At 33.5% G+C, this 15,733-nt stretch overlaps 1 protein-coding gene across 1 annotated transcript; it reads left to right on the plus strand.

Moving 5' to 3' along the window:
• Positions 1-1,031: 1,031 nt before the first annotated feature.
• On the plus strand, positions 1,032-13,156 carry NTS (neurotensin). Its single transcript, XM_047741862.1, has 4 exons — positions 1,032-1,225; positions 3,475-3,536; positions 9,716-9,940; positions 12,394-13,156. Exons 1-4 carry the CDS (start codon positions 1,153-1,155, stop codon positions 12,544-12,546), a joined length of 513 nt encoding a protein of 170 aa, XP_047597818.1. The 5' UTR covers positions 1,032-1,152; the 3' UTR covers positions 12,547-13,156.
• Positions 13,157-15,733: the final 2,577 nt, after the last annotated feature.

The following is a 15,733-nucleotide window of genomic DNA, read 5'->3' on the forward strand; positions in this document are numbered from 1 at the left end:
AATTTGTAAAATATGATGTGAAGACACGGTCTTAGAAATCTGACTTTGGTGGATATTGATTGCTTAAGAATGTTTCCTTTCCAAAATCACAATTTCATTTTTATGACTATAACAGGAGAAAAAATTGATGCAATTGTGAAAACCAGTGAGAAGGGGATTATAAAAAGAATAGGATATAGCATCAATGAATCCAAAAAGAGTAGAGCAATGCAGAGAGAAAAGAGTAAAGTGTCAGAAAACACCAATGATATAATACTGTATTTCCACATAAATAGTTTATAGTTGGATTTTGTAAACATGACATTGTATTTGTAAGACATTTAACCAAAAGTCAGCAATCATAAATTCAGTCATTCTCCCAGTTACCTGAAATAAAAACTTTTCAATTTTTTAGAGCTACTAGTCTTTTTAAATTTTTTTTCTTTTTTCTTCCTTTTTTTTTTTTTTTTTTTTTTTTGCTTAATCCCTATACCTTAACTGATTCTCTGGTTATCTTTCACTTTCTTCCTTCTTCTAGCATTCATTCTCTAAAACCTGTATTTGTCCCTAAGCCACAAAACATTTGCTCACAAGTGTGGGCTATCAGAAAAGAACCCCAACTCTTTAAGACTTCCAAAGCTTAAGAATCACTGATTTCATGCATTCATCTTGGAGACTTTGCTTACATTAGAAATAATAGATATCATGCTTCACAAAATCAAAATGACAACTTCTTGGAGTCAGAAATGAGAGGAAATGGAGAAAGAGAGGCACTGTAATTTTTGCTTCCAGTATGTTCTATATGTAATTGCTATTGAATGATTTCTGTGCGTCAGAAATTCAGAGCAACTGTAGCAATTAGGGTAGATGTCACACTTTCATTTGAAGTTCGGAAGTGGGGGAGGAGAATGGGGTACAAAGGAAAGGGGGAGGAGGAAGTGGAGGAGGAAGTGGAGAGAGGAGAGAGATAGAGATGAAGGAGGGCACATCCTAAGAGATAATCCCTGTGCTATCATGACATCATCCTTCTGCGTGTATATATAGGGAATGGCCAAAGCATCTCTCAGAGTTCACTTTCCAAAATCAGCTGAAGGCAAGAGGAAGCGCTAGAGAAAGCCTCTTTCAGCGTGTCTGTGACGTTTATGGACTTGGCTTGCTAGAAGGCTCAAGGAGATGATGGCAGGAATGAAAATCCAGCTGATATGCATGATACTTCTGGCTTTCAGCTCCTGGAGTCTGTGCTCAGGTAAGCTCAGCTGCATTTCACAATTCCCTGAGGTGATTTCTTTCTCTTTTTTTGGCACTGTGTTGCTACTTATGTTAATGCATCCAGGGAGAAGAGTTTTTCCTTTATTCTGGATTTGCTTTTTAGTGATAAAAACTGAATGTATTCTTTCTCTGTCTTTATGATTACAAGAACTGAAGGATTTTATTTCTCTTTTTAAATCTGCAAAGGTAATAAAAGAGATTTCAGTGAAACACTCCATGCCTTCCACTTGGAATGTAACCACCAGAGTAGGAAAAAAAAATGTGTAGAACTTAAATCAGGCTGGTCAAAATCTGATAAGGAGTACAGATGCACCACCTGTCAAAGGGAGAACCCATAGTTAAAACTCATTCCATTCAAAATGCTTTTTCTCATCTTCAGTCATTCTCTTAGGAAGCAGGGGCTTCTTCCTCCTCCAAATTATTTTAACTGTGTAAGTATGTCAAGATGCAAATAAAGTGAAAACTGATGTTTAATGAGTAAATGAATGAACCATTATTTATAGAAAATGATTTCTAAAAAATATAAAAATATTCCAAGTACTATTAGACAATGCATTTTGTATAGTCTTTCCATGTGATAAATAAGTATACTATTAATTTAATTTTTTTTGCATGCTGTTTAAATTCATACAAAATATTACTAGAAAATTGGTAAATTTATGGAATAAAATTGTGGAATAAAAATAATGGAAGTTATTTATCTATGGAGTGTTTTGCATGTGATAATTAAGAAGCCATGTATTGTTATATATCTACCAATAACTTACCTTGAAAATAAGACTTAAATTTATTAGAGTAACATGTAATGTTATAATATTGCAATATCACATCAAAGAGGGAAAATACATAGGGAATAAGTGCAGCAAAATAATTTAGCCTGTTGCATACTTTTATATTTTATTAATATGACATTGAAATATTTAATTCAAACTCCTATTATTTTATTTAAATTATGAAATTAAATCTAGCAGAAGATATAAATGTTACTTAACAAAATTTTTAATTTATTTTGATCATGAGAGAAAAATCTTGAGCTTCTAACTTTGCAATAATTTTTAATGCTATAAATACCAAATTTTCTACAATTATGATTTTATCTATTACATGAGGTTAAAGGTATATTTAGAGTGTATGAGAAAAATTAGATTGTTGATTAAACACTGTGTTTATTAACTCTTTGAGCTTCTTGATGTGATAAGCCAAAATTTGTAGGGATTTTGATATACATTTTTCATGAATGGCTAAAGGAATTTATTATTCCCTTGAGAAACAGACTGGCCTTGAACAAATAGGAAAAAAGATCTCTGGTGTAATTTAGGAGCTGGTTACAATTTAACAAGTAATTTCTTTAAGTGAGACACTTCTTTTCAACAAGAGTGTGTGCTGAAGAAGATAGACATTTTAACATCTGCTTTGTTTTATGACAGATCAGTGAGTATAAATTAAGTCATGTAATTATGATATTCTATAACTTTATTTCTATTACTTAGAGTATTTTATAAAGTTTTCTTCTCTGCAATATACTCACTAGGGGAAACTGGAAAGGCTACCCTAATAAAAGTCAGAAGTCCATTTTCAACACAGTTACACATGTATTGATAGACAAATTAACCAATTTGCTTAATAGCCTGTACTAAAATAGCTAAGTACACATAATTCTAAATTCTTATTTAAAGTAGAAAAACAAATCTTTCAAAGCTTGTTTGGTAAAATAGCATCTCAAGTTGACGAAATCTCGATGTCTCTTATTCCAAAATCATCAGTAAAAAATTCACTTTGCTTTTGTCTTGAAAAAACATCTTGTACACATCTTTTCATTATGTTCTTTTTAAAATATCAATATACATATATTCTATATATGTAAACTATTGCTGGTAAAAATTAACCAGCATTTTTAATGAAATCTCAATCATATGATATAATCAGTTTTTTTTTTTTTTTTAATACTGAGATTCAGAGATTAAGGAACTCCAATACATCAACAGCTCTTTTGGCATATAAGCATGTGTTTATTTTCTTAGGAGTGTTTTATTATTCTAACTGCCTGTTAGCCCAAAACTAATGATAAGTATTTTTTTCTGAATATTATTTATGGATAATAAATGCATAGAAAAACAATAAGCCTCTAAGACTAATTTTTTTGAGGTTAATCTAAAATCTGTAGGTTATAGTATAATTATTTGATGTATGATTATATAGTAAACATGTGGTTTTGATTTTATTCAGATTCAGAAGAGGAAATGAAAGCATTAGAAGCAGATTTATTGACCAATATGCATACATCAAAGGTAACTTTTTCTTTTCTTTAAGCATTGATTGAAGAACATATAAGCTCTCATTATAAACATGGTGTCTTTTCCTATAGTTAATAACTTCCCATCAAGACTGAAAAGTTCATCGAGAGGCATTTCCTTTCTCGGGAAACTTTTCCTTGCGTTCAAAGCAGTTAAGGGTGTTGATGTGAAAGGGAAAGAAATAGTAGTGCCTATCAATCAGCTTATCGCGACTTTAATTAGGTAGTCACATATTATTTATGTGGAGATGAAAATGTATTTAAAAGAATCCTGTTTCCATTCCTATCACATTGTGTATGGCGAAAGGTATGCCTCAAGTTAAATGCATCCAGGGAAACGAAGTCGACATTTTTGGTTAGAATCGGGAAGAGTAAAATGGAGTTCTAAATTAAAAATGGTAGTTCGTGACAATTCATGAAATAATGTGGTAGGAAACTAAAGACAGTAGACTGCAAACAGAAGCTTGGAGATCTAATTCTCCACCTGTGACTTCTTAAGCAAGGGGCTTAGTTAACATTGCTTGTCTTCATTGCCTCATTTGTAAATGCTGGGATTGGGGCTAGTTTACATTCTCCCTATAACAGAAGTATCATCTACACCTGCTTGTGGTTTTATGGAAGCAAGTGAAATTTTGTATACCGTACCTGTTTACTCCTCTCTTGGTGTTTTGAAAACAAGATTCCTAGATGCCAACCTGTACCTAGGAATAAAATACAATTGGAATATACCTGTTTACCATGCTACACATAGTATTTTGATTTACCCAGGGTGAGTCGATCACAGGAATAGAAAAAAGAGTTCCCTACTAAAAGATGTTTCTCAAAGAAAAATAAGTCTTGACTTGAGGCAGACCCCAGGTACAATCACTATTATAAACACTGGGATATCCATGCAGAGAATTCAACAGATGTTGTAGTAAGAAAGTAAGTGCTCAAAGCTCCTGTCTAATTTTTGAAGCAGTACTCCAACTAGGGTCCTGCCACCACGTGTTTCTCTTCCTTAATTGGATGAGCACGTTCTAGGTACAATAATCCCTATTATATTTGTAGAATTATGTTTGATAGTGGGTTTGAAGGGGAAATACCCATTTCTTGTTTGTATTTGGCAGTATAGGACTTATTATCTGAAAGCTAGCCAAAATATGTCATCTACTAGATCCTTAAAAGACACATGGGGACAATTTGAGTGCATGTATTTTTACCATTGCCCAGATCTACAAAAGTTGAATGGTTTGAAACCAAACTCTTTCATTATTTGGCAGGCTTCATATCAGGAAAGATCAAATTTAGTATAGCCATTAAAATCAATAACCAATAATAACCTTAAGATAATGGATCCCTTGTTTAATACTCAGTCTGAATAGCAACCATTACAATTACCTCAACTCAAAAATAGGAAGACAAAGCCAGTAGTCTGTTTAGAAATGGGCAGATTGGAATGCCTTAGTTTCTCAGTAGAGATTTTACCTCTATAATTCTAAGTTACATTGACACATAAAAGTCCAAATATCTCCAAAATGTAGTATAATTTAGGGAGTGCTAGCTACATTGTGAAAGTGTGGAAGTAGAATTGTGATTCCTTCTTTAGAATTACAGGCGAAAACAATTGCAGTTTATGGAGTGACTTGGTTTTTCTCTTAAAAGAAATACATAAAAATATAGGCACAATAAATTTTTTTCCCTTTATTTAGTCTTGGAATATGTCTCTAAAACATATCATGGAAAAAAAAAATTGAATCCCATTGACTCCTTTGATTTGAGAAAAGTAAAATACAGTCTGTAATGAGGAAGCACCCAGAAGCATGATTATTTCAGTTTGCTGCTAGGATGGGAACAAAAGCTCAACTCATTCCCTATTTTTTTTTTACAAAACTACTATCATTTGTTTCTCTTTGACTCAATTGATTTTTAGTATGGTAGAGTTCTATGCAAATGAAAAACTCCAAACTTATGATAATTTTAACTAAATTACTACATTTAAATATTTAAGAGAATAGTATTTGATACTGTTAGGATTCCATTATTAAAAACTTCTGAGAGCTTCAGGTTTCTTCTTTCCATTTTAAGGAAAAATATGTAAGCAATTTCAGTTTTAAAGTAAAGCTATTTAGATTGAAATTCTAATTGGGAAAACTTACTTAAGCAACAGAAGATCAAGAGAGAGTTTATAGCCTGAAAAACTGGAAGATAATTTTTTTCTCACAATACAATTGCCTTTATTACCAGTGCTAGTGCTTTCGTACTGTTCTATTAAGAAAGAGAACCTGGTATAGTATCTTTTCTTCAGGATCTAAAAAAGCTGCTACAATATTATCATTTTCTATGGTCAAACTTAATGCCTAGTATAAAGTAACAGTTTTTGGTTTTTTTTTAAAGGGAGAGAGAATTTTTTTTTTTTTAAGATTTTGTTTATTTATTTGACAGACAGAGATCACAAGTAGGCAGACAGGCAGGCAGAGAGAGAGAGAGAGATGGGGAAGCAGGCTCCCAGCTGAGCAGAGGGCCCGATGTGGGGCTGGATCCCAGGACCCTGGGATCATGACCTGAGCTGAAAGCAGAAGCTTTAACCCACTGAGCCACCCAGGCGCCCCTGGTAACAGTTTAATACGCATTTTTGAACTAACAATGGGAATCTAGGATTCATTACCAACCCTCACATTTTGTATTCAACTATGAAACTTCAGAGCTCCACCACAGATGACTTAAATTATTTTCAATTCAGTGAAATCTTTGAGTTCACAATTTGCTGGACTCATCTGTGTTCAGTGATTATGGGGAGTGAGTATTGGTCATACAGATTAGCTCCCATTTAATTAAGGTAACAAAAGTTCGACCAGAATCTTATCTAGTATTAAAAAGTTAAATCAAGTAATGGTAAGTAAGAACCACAAATACTCTTGTTTTCCTTATCTTGAAAAACAAGGCGAGATAATATTCTAAATTTCTTATCTATAGGCTCAGGTCTATTATAATCATTTGCTAAAATAATTTGATAATAAAGAATGTTTATTGTTAAAGAGAAATTATTCATGATCTAGCTAAAGGTAGTAAGCAAGACTTTAGTCAAGAGGACTACTGAAATGGGGGTTTTACAGAGATCGGTTCCACTCCAAACACAACTAGGGCAAGTGTGCATTTATAGAGAGGTGTAGTGGGCCTCCATAGATGGAATAAGAGGAAACATTAAGGCTGGAAGGATTCTTGCTAGGAGATATGACAGGATTCTGATATTAAGGATAGAAATTTGGTAAAGTATCTGATATTTGATCAAATATCTAGGATGATCAGATACCAAGGACAAGAGCCACGTACATGTGGCAAATTGACTGAGCATGATTCTTGCTAAACTGGATTTAGGAGACCAAAGACAGAGCCCGAGGCTGGGACGTAGTCAAGAAGAGGGTTCAGAGGAGCCGGATTCAAGAAAGAGTCTTTGCCATTTTTCTGAATGAAATAGTTAAAACCTTATACAAAATGTTTTCAAATACAAGATATCTACTTAGACATCCTTTAGTCAGTAGTGCTTTCTTTGCTGTGTTTTCTATGAGAGGGACTCAAGGGACCTTAAATAATCCTATTACTGAGTCACGTGGTGACTACTTTAACTGGTAGAAGGAAACAAGATGATTAATTCAGTTTCCTCATTCAAAAAAGTAGACAGATAACAGTAGTCCAGACAAATACTTTATGAATAAAGCATTCTGTGGTCAAATTAGTTTGGGAAACATTTGATACTTTTACTGGCACCATTAAAAAGTTACAACGGGGGCCCTGGCTGGCTCAGTTAGTTGAGCCTGTGACTCTTGATCTCGGGGTTGTGAGTTTGAGCCCCACATGGGGTGTAGAGATTACTTAAAAATAATAAAATATTTAAAAATACATAAATAAAATTAAAAGTTACAATGAGTATTTGCAAGTTAAAAGCTCTGAGGATACCTAAGTTCAAGAAATCTTTATATTTCCTTTAAATTCAAGTTTTCCAGTTAACTTGACAGTGGAACCCTTTGAAAAAACAGTGATTGCAGAACTAGCGTTCTAAGGAGTACACGTGAGAAAACACTCAATTATATATCTATAAAGAGCTTTCTAAATGTAAAAATATGGTATTCCATCAATTGGCATGATAAAATTGTTGCTGCCAGACAATGGAGTATGTCATCTCTAAGTTTCTCACAGCAAAGTTTAAGCAATGGCTGAATAACTGTATTCATGGGGTATAGCTGAAAGGATTTCCAAACTGTTTAAACCATCATATGTTATATTATTACATATCATAATAATGTCTTCAAGTGAATACCTTGTACTCAAATGTCTGCATGTTCTTCAGATAAAATCTTAATCAAAGGGTGTGCACACTTTGAATTTTAATACAAAAAACCCTTCAAAATTGTAACAAATCTATACCCAGACCAACAAATATTTAGAAGAGGAAGTGTCTGTCTCCCCATGTTCCTATAACTACACCAAATGAATGTACCTACTCTTTTGAAAGTCTTCTGGCCAGGTTGAACATCTTTCCACATATTTCCTTTTTAAGGAGTGATTCTATGACTTGTTTATTCATTTTACTTATCTAAGGTTTAAATTTTTTTAGTGTTTTTTTGTTTTGTTTTGTTTTTTGGTAGGTGGATTTGACAGTTTCTTCTTGAAGAACTCTACCTGTGTTAAGGATATTAACATTCTGAGGCAGCTTTTACAATATAGCTTGCTTCTGATGTTAGTTCAGGCTATTAATTTTCCAGAGATGTTCTATACATTTATGTATTTAATGTTATCCTTTTCACTGTGGATTGCAGTTTGGATATTTGCTTAATAATACCTTTTTAGGTATTATAAAACAAATTCTATATATTTAGATACTATTTTATTTTTACTCATATTTAACCCATCTGGATACTGTTAAACCACAATATGTCAAGAAAGTTAGAGTTAGACCCAAGTCCAGGTTTCCTGATAGCCACCCATCCCAAGGATTTCAAATGCAAACTTTGCTTATCTGCTACACATTCATTTATACTTGCACCAATTTTAGGATATTATTTCCTGTTGGGTTTAATATTTACTCTTGCTCTATTAATTCACTCCTTTGATTACTGAGCTTTTAAAATACATTTCAATATCTGATAGAGTAAATTTCTCCTTGTTACCTTTTTGTTTTGCTAACTCTTCTTGGTTATTCTCACACATTCATACTTCCAAATTAACATTATAATTTTTTTGCCAAATCCCCACCTCCAAATTCTAGTCTCCCCATGTTTTCCAAATTGAAACTTTGATTTACAATTGCATTATAGGTAGGGAGTAATGTAGAGAGAATTGACGTGTGATATTACTGTTTTTGAATCCTCCCATCATGGTTGTGTGGTGTTTCATGTCTGTGAGCATGCGCGTGCATGTGTGTGTGTGTGTGTGTGTGTGTGTGTGTGTGAATGTCTTTAGGAAAAATGTATGCTTTCCTTCATCTATGACTTTTGAAAATTTAAAAATATGCTTTCCCGCTTTTCACTCAAACTAAAAAAATCTAAAACAGTAAAAATGAGAAAAATTTTTTTAATGTTTATTATCTTGCATTTCGATTCTCCTAAGTCCTTATGTTTCCTCATTGATTATTATTGGCACATAGGAACATTGTTGATGGTAATAGTGGTTTCAGACAAGATATTATTAAAAATGGTAATTCTAGGAAATATTATAATTTGCAGATAAATGATCAGCTGTGATGCTGTCTATGAGAACTATCCATGTGTGGAATGGATTAGTGCTTTCACACTACTGTAATTGTCCAAATCTATTAGCATCATTGTAGGCTACGCTCCATTAGACACTAAACTGAAGTGAACTAAAGAGAATGATAGTTTTAGTATTTTCATCTGTGATGTATACATATATTTACACATTTATACTATTCTTTTTTGTTTTGCTCATGTATTTGTGCTATGTGCACATGTGTAACTGCATTACATTTTTAAAATTAGAATATATGAGGAATTGTTACTAATCAATTTTGTGATATGAAATTACTAAATAAATAACAGTGTAATTATTCGGCTAGAGTAACAGACCCTAAAATGTTAATGGCTTAGCACAATGGAAATTTATTTCTTACTCATATAATACAAATTTTAACTACCTATATTTTTAAATTTTAAGTACCTATTTTTTTCTATACTTCAGATCAGTAAAGCGAGTGTTTCTTCTTGGAAAATGACCCTGCTAAATGTTTGCAGTTTTGTAAATAACCTGAACAGCCAAGCCGAGGAAACAGGAGAGTTTCGTGAAGAGGAGCTTATTACAAGAAGGAAATTTCCCGCTGCCTTAGATGGTTTTAGCTTGGAAGCAATGCTGACAATATACCAGCTCCAAAAAATCTGCCACAGCAGGGCTTTTCAACAATGGGAGGTAACACAAAACAAAATATGAATATAATTATCGTTACACTAGTTACCTTTCATTTGTACTGATTTTTTTTTTTACCCTGATCATTATCATAACAGGAAGACTTACAAATATTAAAGAAGAATAAACCATGTGTTGAGGTTAACATTCCTTCAGATCTTCAAAGTCTCCTTCAAATATTGGGAGTTAGCAAAATATTTTTCTTCGATCTTAAAGGGGTGTGTCTATCTTAAGGCAGATTTGATCCACATGGTTTTATTGTGTTTAAATTGGTGGCATACTCAAGCAATTTTTGGTAGTGGCATACGCACAAAATTTAAGGACTGAAAATATTTTCTTAGAAGCACCAAGTCATATATGTTTATAAACAAGCACAAGAACCAAAAGGTTCCATTTGTATTTGAATATATTAGGCAAATAAAACTGTATGTATATATGTATATATGATATATATTCCTATTTCATTGAATAAATAGATTTCAGATCCTTAGCATCTAAACTAGGTCCACGACAACCAAGACATCCAAATCCATTATACCGAAAGAACTACACTGAAGTAGGATAAAATAGTTTTATTGAATACTATACTAGTGATTTACTGCCTTTGGTTTGGGAAAATTTGTTTGAAGGAGGAAAAGAGAAATGGAAATGCTTTAAAGAAAAAGAAAAGTTTCCCAACAAGGGAACCGTTTCTTTCATATTAACCTCTGAGAGAAATTTGCTTAATGTTTTATATTTTGGGTTTACACCAACCTTGGAAATCTGAGGGTACCTTCCCTGCTAATATAGAGATTTCTGTAAATGACTATCCCAAAGATAACCTGTGGAAAAGAAGAAATGTAAAACAGAATTTTTAGTGTTTATTCTAACTTATAAATAAAATGATGTTTTCTAGATGAAACACCAAAAAAGTTCATTTAATTTTACTTGGTGGACTACTCATCACTTAATTCCAATTCCAGCTAAATAGTTTAGTCTTTAAAATATTCTTTAAATCAATAAAACTTGAAAAATGCTTATTTTAACATAGGGAAATGTCAATTGTGTGCTATTTATCCGTGAATTAAAAGCAATAACAACAACAACAACAACTCAATTAACTATGATTCATACAAATCAGGTGCACATAAGATTAGGACTTTAATTATTTTTTTTAAAAGAATTTATTTATTTATTTGACAGAGAGAGAGACAGCCAGAGAGGGAACACAAGCAGGGGGAGGGGGGACGCAGGGTGGGGGAGGGGGGTGGCAAGAGGGAGAAGCAAGCTTCCTCCTGAGCAAGGAGCCTGATGCGGGGCTTGATTCCAGGACCCTGGGATCATGACCGGAGCCCAAGGCAGATGCTTAGCGACTGAGCCACCCAGGCACCCCAGGACTTTTACTATTTTAAATGTTATTGAGTGATTTAAAATAAAATGATAATATCACTCAGAACAGAATATGAATAATTATAGATTATGTTCACAGAGAAACATAAGATTAAGGAACTAGAGTGTTTGACAATACCCGTTTTATCTTCTCTGAAATTGAAGTTGTGGATTGAAATAAAGTAGTTGGTGATATGATTCAGTTCACATGCACTATAATTAAAAACTTAGTCTCCTCTTAGCATTTCTTATGACCCCAAAGTTTAGAAGACAATCACAAATACAAATGCAATTCTTATCTTGAGCAATTTGTTTAAAAATTTCACATAAAATTAAGTGCAAAATTCTGGGACGAGGTCTTAAACATTTTCTGCTAACTGAAATTTTTTATTCAGAACTATACCAGAAAAAAAGTGTTCAGAACTAATTTTAGAATGTGGCATATTCAATGAGATATTAGGTAGGATTCTATGGAGATGAACTCCCTTAAGTTATTGAATCTGAACTTGCTTCTAAGTATTAAGCACCACAATCTAAAGAGATCTTAACTACTGAAACAGAACTTTCACATGTGTTAATTTCTACACCTAAGTTAGGCAGAGCAGGCATTCCTCTCTCTTTGACTAAGAAATGGATCCTTGGAATGGTTTTCAAGTCAAGTGAGTAATTAACTAAATAGAATACAAAATCCTGTTGCCTTTTGAGGCCAAACCTGGCTTACTAAATTCAAAACTCTCTATTTGTTGTGATTTATTATATATTTTCATAACATTCTGGTCTCTCATAAATCAAAGTCTGAAAAATACTCAAAGATCTACTCGGTGTGTTCCTTCAGTTGGAGGTATCAGTGTGTAGCCTTGAATAGAGAGTTGGAAAAAAAAAATTATCTCAGTTTTTTTTTTTTTCTCATTCTATTTCAGTCAGTTGATAGTCATCTGTCCCTAGACAAAACATTTAATTGCTTTAAAATTTGTATATCTCATCCACATGTGTCTTACTGTTTGAATAGCAAAAGAGATAAAATGTAGAAAACTGCTCTGAAAGATGTCATTCATATAAGTTTGATTCCTATCCTGCCTATCTTGCAGTTAATTCAGGAAGATGTTCTTGATGCTGGAAATGACAAAAACGAAAAGGAAGAAGTTATAAAGAGAAAAATCCCTTACATTCTGAAACGCCAGCTGTATGAGAATAAACCCAGAAGACCCTACATACTCAAAAGAGGTTCCTACTACTACTGAGAAGATAAATATTTCATTTACTTGTGATTGTGATTTATCATCCTGTAATTAAATATCAAATTATATTTGTGTGGTAATGTGACAGAACATAATTATTGTGTCTCTTCTACAGTTGTCTCTTCTACAGTTGTGGTTTATTGGATGTGATTTTTCTGCATTAATATAAACTGGACTAAATGTTTTAAAATAAATCTAGATCTTGAGCATGATAATGTGTTGTGTGTAATTGGAGTAGATATTAATTAAGTCACATGTAGCATGTCTTGTGATTTTGCAGAGCACTTAGTGGGTTATTTAAACAGCCAAAATGTTTGACATTTTAAACCAAATTATAAGAGATTACAATGGAGGCCTGTGGCAAAGCCTAGTATATATATATACTCAAAACAAAGTTATAGTACTTCTTTTATTATTTGATTTTTTTTAATTGAGAGAACTATGTGTTCTTTTCCAAGACTCACATAAATCTCTCAGATGTGGGGAACATAATACTGGTAAGATAGGTTCATCTTAAAAGAAGGATTAATAAACTATTGTTAATTTGCCTATCTTAATGAATGATCTTCAGCTGAATTTGTCTTTCTATTAAATAAACTTCATGGCTAATAAAAAGCAACATGTTTCTCCACAAATTTACTTCCATTAGAAGAGTTACCCTTTACTGACTTTTTTTCCTCACACTTTGATCCAGCGATGGTAGCTTTATTTTTAATTTGACTGAGGAATTTGTATGACTAATGTTTTTTCCAAGTAGAAGAACATTTCTGAGGCAGAAGAAATACTTGAAATAATGCCTCATAAATTTCCTTCAAGATCATACCTATGGTCTCATAAGCCCTCACAGTAAATACATTCCACCATTAGCTGTGACTTTTTAGATTCTCACTCTTAACAAGGGTCTAGGAAGACCTCTCCTCACAGGGCTGCAACCTAGTTCATAGTCACATATGAGAGAAAATATCAGGATTGAAGTTGTGGAATGAAGGAGCCTTCAGAACTCCAGGTACTTTTGATAAGATTGCCCTATCCCTAGGCTAAACCCCACTCAGTAGAATATAACAGCAGTGTAGTAGTGTCTGAGTTTTCTGGTAAAACCATGAATACTCATGTCCACAACTCAACTGTCTTTCACCATCTCATCAGCTTCAACATTAAAAAGTGCCCAAGGAGGGTGCCTAGATGGTGCAGTTGGTCAGGCAGCTAACTCTTGATTTCAGCTCAGGTCATGATCTCAGGCTCATGAGATCAAGCCCCATGGGCTCTGTGCTGAGCCCAGAGTCTGCTTGAGAGTCCCCCCTTTGCCTCTCCCACCTATGCCCTCTCTCTCTCTCTCTCTCTCTGAAATTTAAAAATAAATAAATCTTAAAAAAAAAAGCGGTGCCCAAGGTCCTGATCCTAAAACAAAAACTATTTCCTAGTGATTAAGAGAGTGTACTTGGGAATCAGAATGCCTAGGTTCAATTCTACTTTTTACTAGTAACCCTGGAAAACATTTAAGTCTGTTTCCTCAACTACAAAATGTGATAATAATGGGGCTTGGAGGGGAATAAAATGGTTTCATATATGTAAAATGGTTAGAATGGAGTTATTAATTTCTTCTTTCTCTTTCCAAAACCATAGAGCATAATACAATTTCATGGTAACCTTCTGTTTTAAGCAACTACAAATCTCCTAGTTACTTGCTTCATTCAACATCCTTGAGTACTTCCACATCTATATGCAAGAGTCATCCAATAATCTCCCTTCTCAGTTCCTGATGTCTTCAGTTCTGGTAATAAAAATTTAATCCATTTAATAATCACTCACTTCATGGACATACCACAGCTGAAGGCATCACACTTCCTGATTTCAAATTATGTAACAAAGCTATGGTAATCAAAACATTATGGTACTGGCATGAAAACAAGCACATATACCAACTGAACAACATCAAGAGCTCAGAAATAAATAGATTCTGGGACGCCTGGGTGGCTCAGTTGGTTGGACGACTGCCTTTGGCTCAGGTCATGATCCCACGGTCCCGGGATCGAGTCCCACATCGGGCTCCCAGCTCCATGGGGAGTCTGCTTCTCCCTCTGACCTTCTCCTCGCTCATGCTCTCTCTCACTGTCTCTCTCTCAAATAAATAAATAAAATCTTTAAAAAAAAAAAGAAATAAATAGATTCTGTAAAACAGAATCAGATCTATAAATACAGACAACAAGCTGATGGTTGCCAGAGATAAAGGGATGGGAGGGAGGGGCAAAACGGGTGAATGGGCGTGGGAAATACAGCTTTCCAGTTATGGATTGAGTAAGTCATGAGAACAAAGGTACATCAGAGGGAATATAGTTAATGATATTTTAATAATGTTGTATGGTGACAGATGGTAACTACACTTGTTGGAGCATAGCTTAATATACAGAGATGTTGAATAACTATATATACACTTGAAACTAATGTAACACTGTGTCAACATACTAAAATAAAAAATTAATTAATAATAAATAAATAAATTAATTAAAAAACAAATAATATATGCAATATATATACAATGTATATACAATAAATATTTAACAAGAAAGCCAAAACTACTCATTGGGAAAGGATAGTCTGTCTAATAAATGGCACTGGGAAGACAATATTTACATGCAAAAGAATGAAACTGGACCCCTTTCTTATATCACTTACAAAAATTAACACAGAATGGATTAAGGATTTAAACATGAGACCTAAAACTACAAGTCTCCAGGAAGAAAAGAAATTTTCTCCACGGAAAAATTCCTTGACATTGGCTTGGCAATGATTTTTTGGATATGACACCAAAAGCATAAGGAACAAAAGCAAAAACACAATAGCAGAGTATATCCAACTAAAAAGCTTCTGCACAACAAATGAAACAATCAACAAAATGAAAATCAACTTACTGAATGAAGGTATTTGCAAATCATATATCCAAAATATATAAAAAACTCATTCGGGGAGCGCCTGGGTGGCTCAATGGGTTAAGCGTCTGCCTTTGGCTCAGTTCATGACCTCAGGGTCCTGGGATCACCCTACATCGGTCTCCCTGCTCAGCAGGGAGCTTTCTTCCCCTTCTCTCTCTGCCTCCCTCTCTGCCTACTTGTGATCTCTATCTCTGTCAAATAAATAAAATCTTTTAAAAATTTTAAAAATAATAAAAAATAAAATAAAAACTCATTCAACT

This window comes from Lutra lutra, chromosome 8 (assembly GCF_902655055.1).
Source record: "Lutra lutra chromosome 8, mLutLut1.2, whole genome shotgun sequence".
Classification (NCBI taxonomy): Eukaryota; Metazoa; Chordata; class Mammalia; order Carnivora; family Mustelidae; genus Lutra; species Lutra lutra.

Bases quoted from the DNA above. Each gene is read 5' to 3' on its own strand.
- NTS (XM_047741862.1), top strand. From the start codon at position 1,153: ATGATGGCAGGAATGAAAATCCAGCTGATATGCATGATACTTCTGGCT. The intron at 1,226-3,474 runs GTAAGCTCAGCT...GATTTTATTCAG, and splicing joins CTCCTGGAGTCTGTGCTCAG to ATTCAGAAGAGGAAATGAAA. The intron at 9,941-12,393 runs GTAACACAAAAC...CCTATCTTGCAG, and splicing joins GGGCTTTTCAACAATGGGAG to TTAATTCAGGAAGATGTTCT.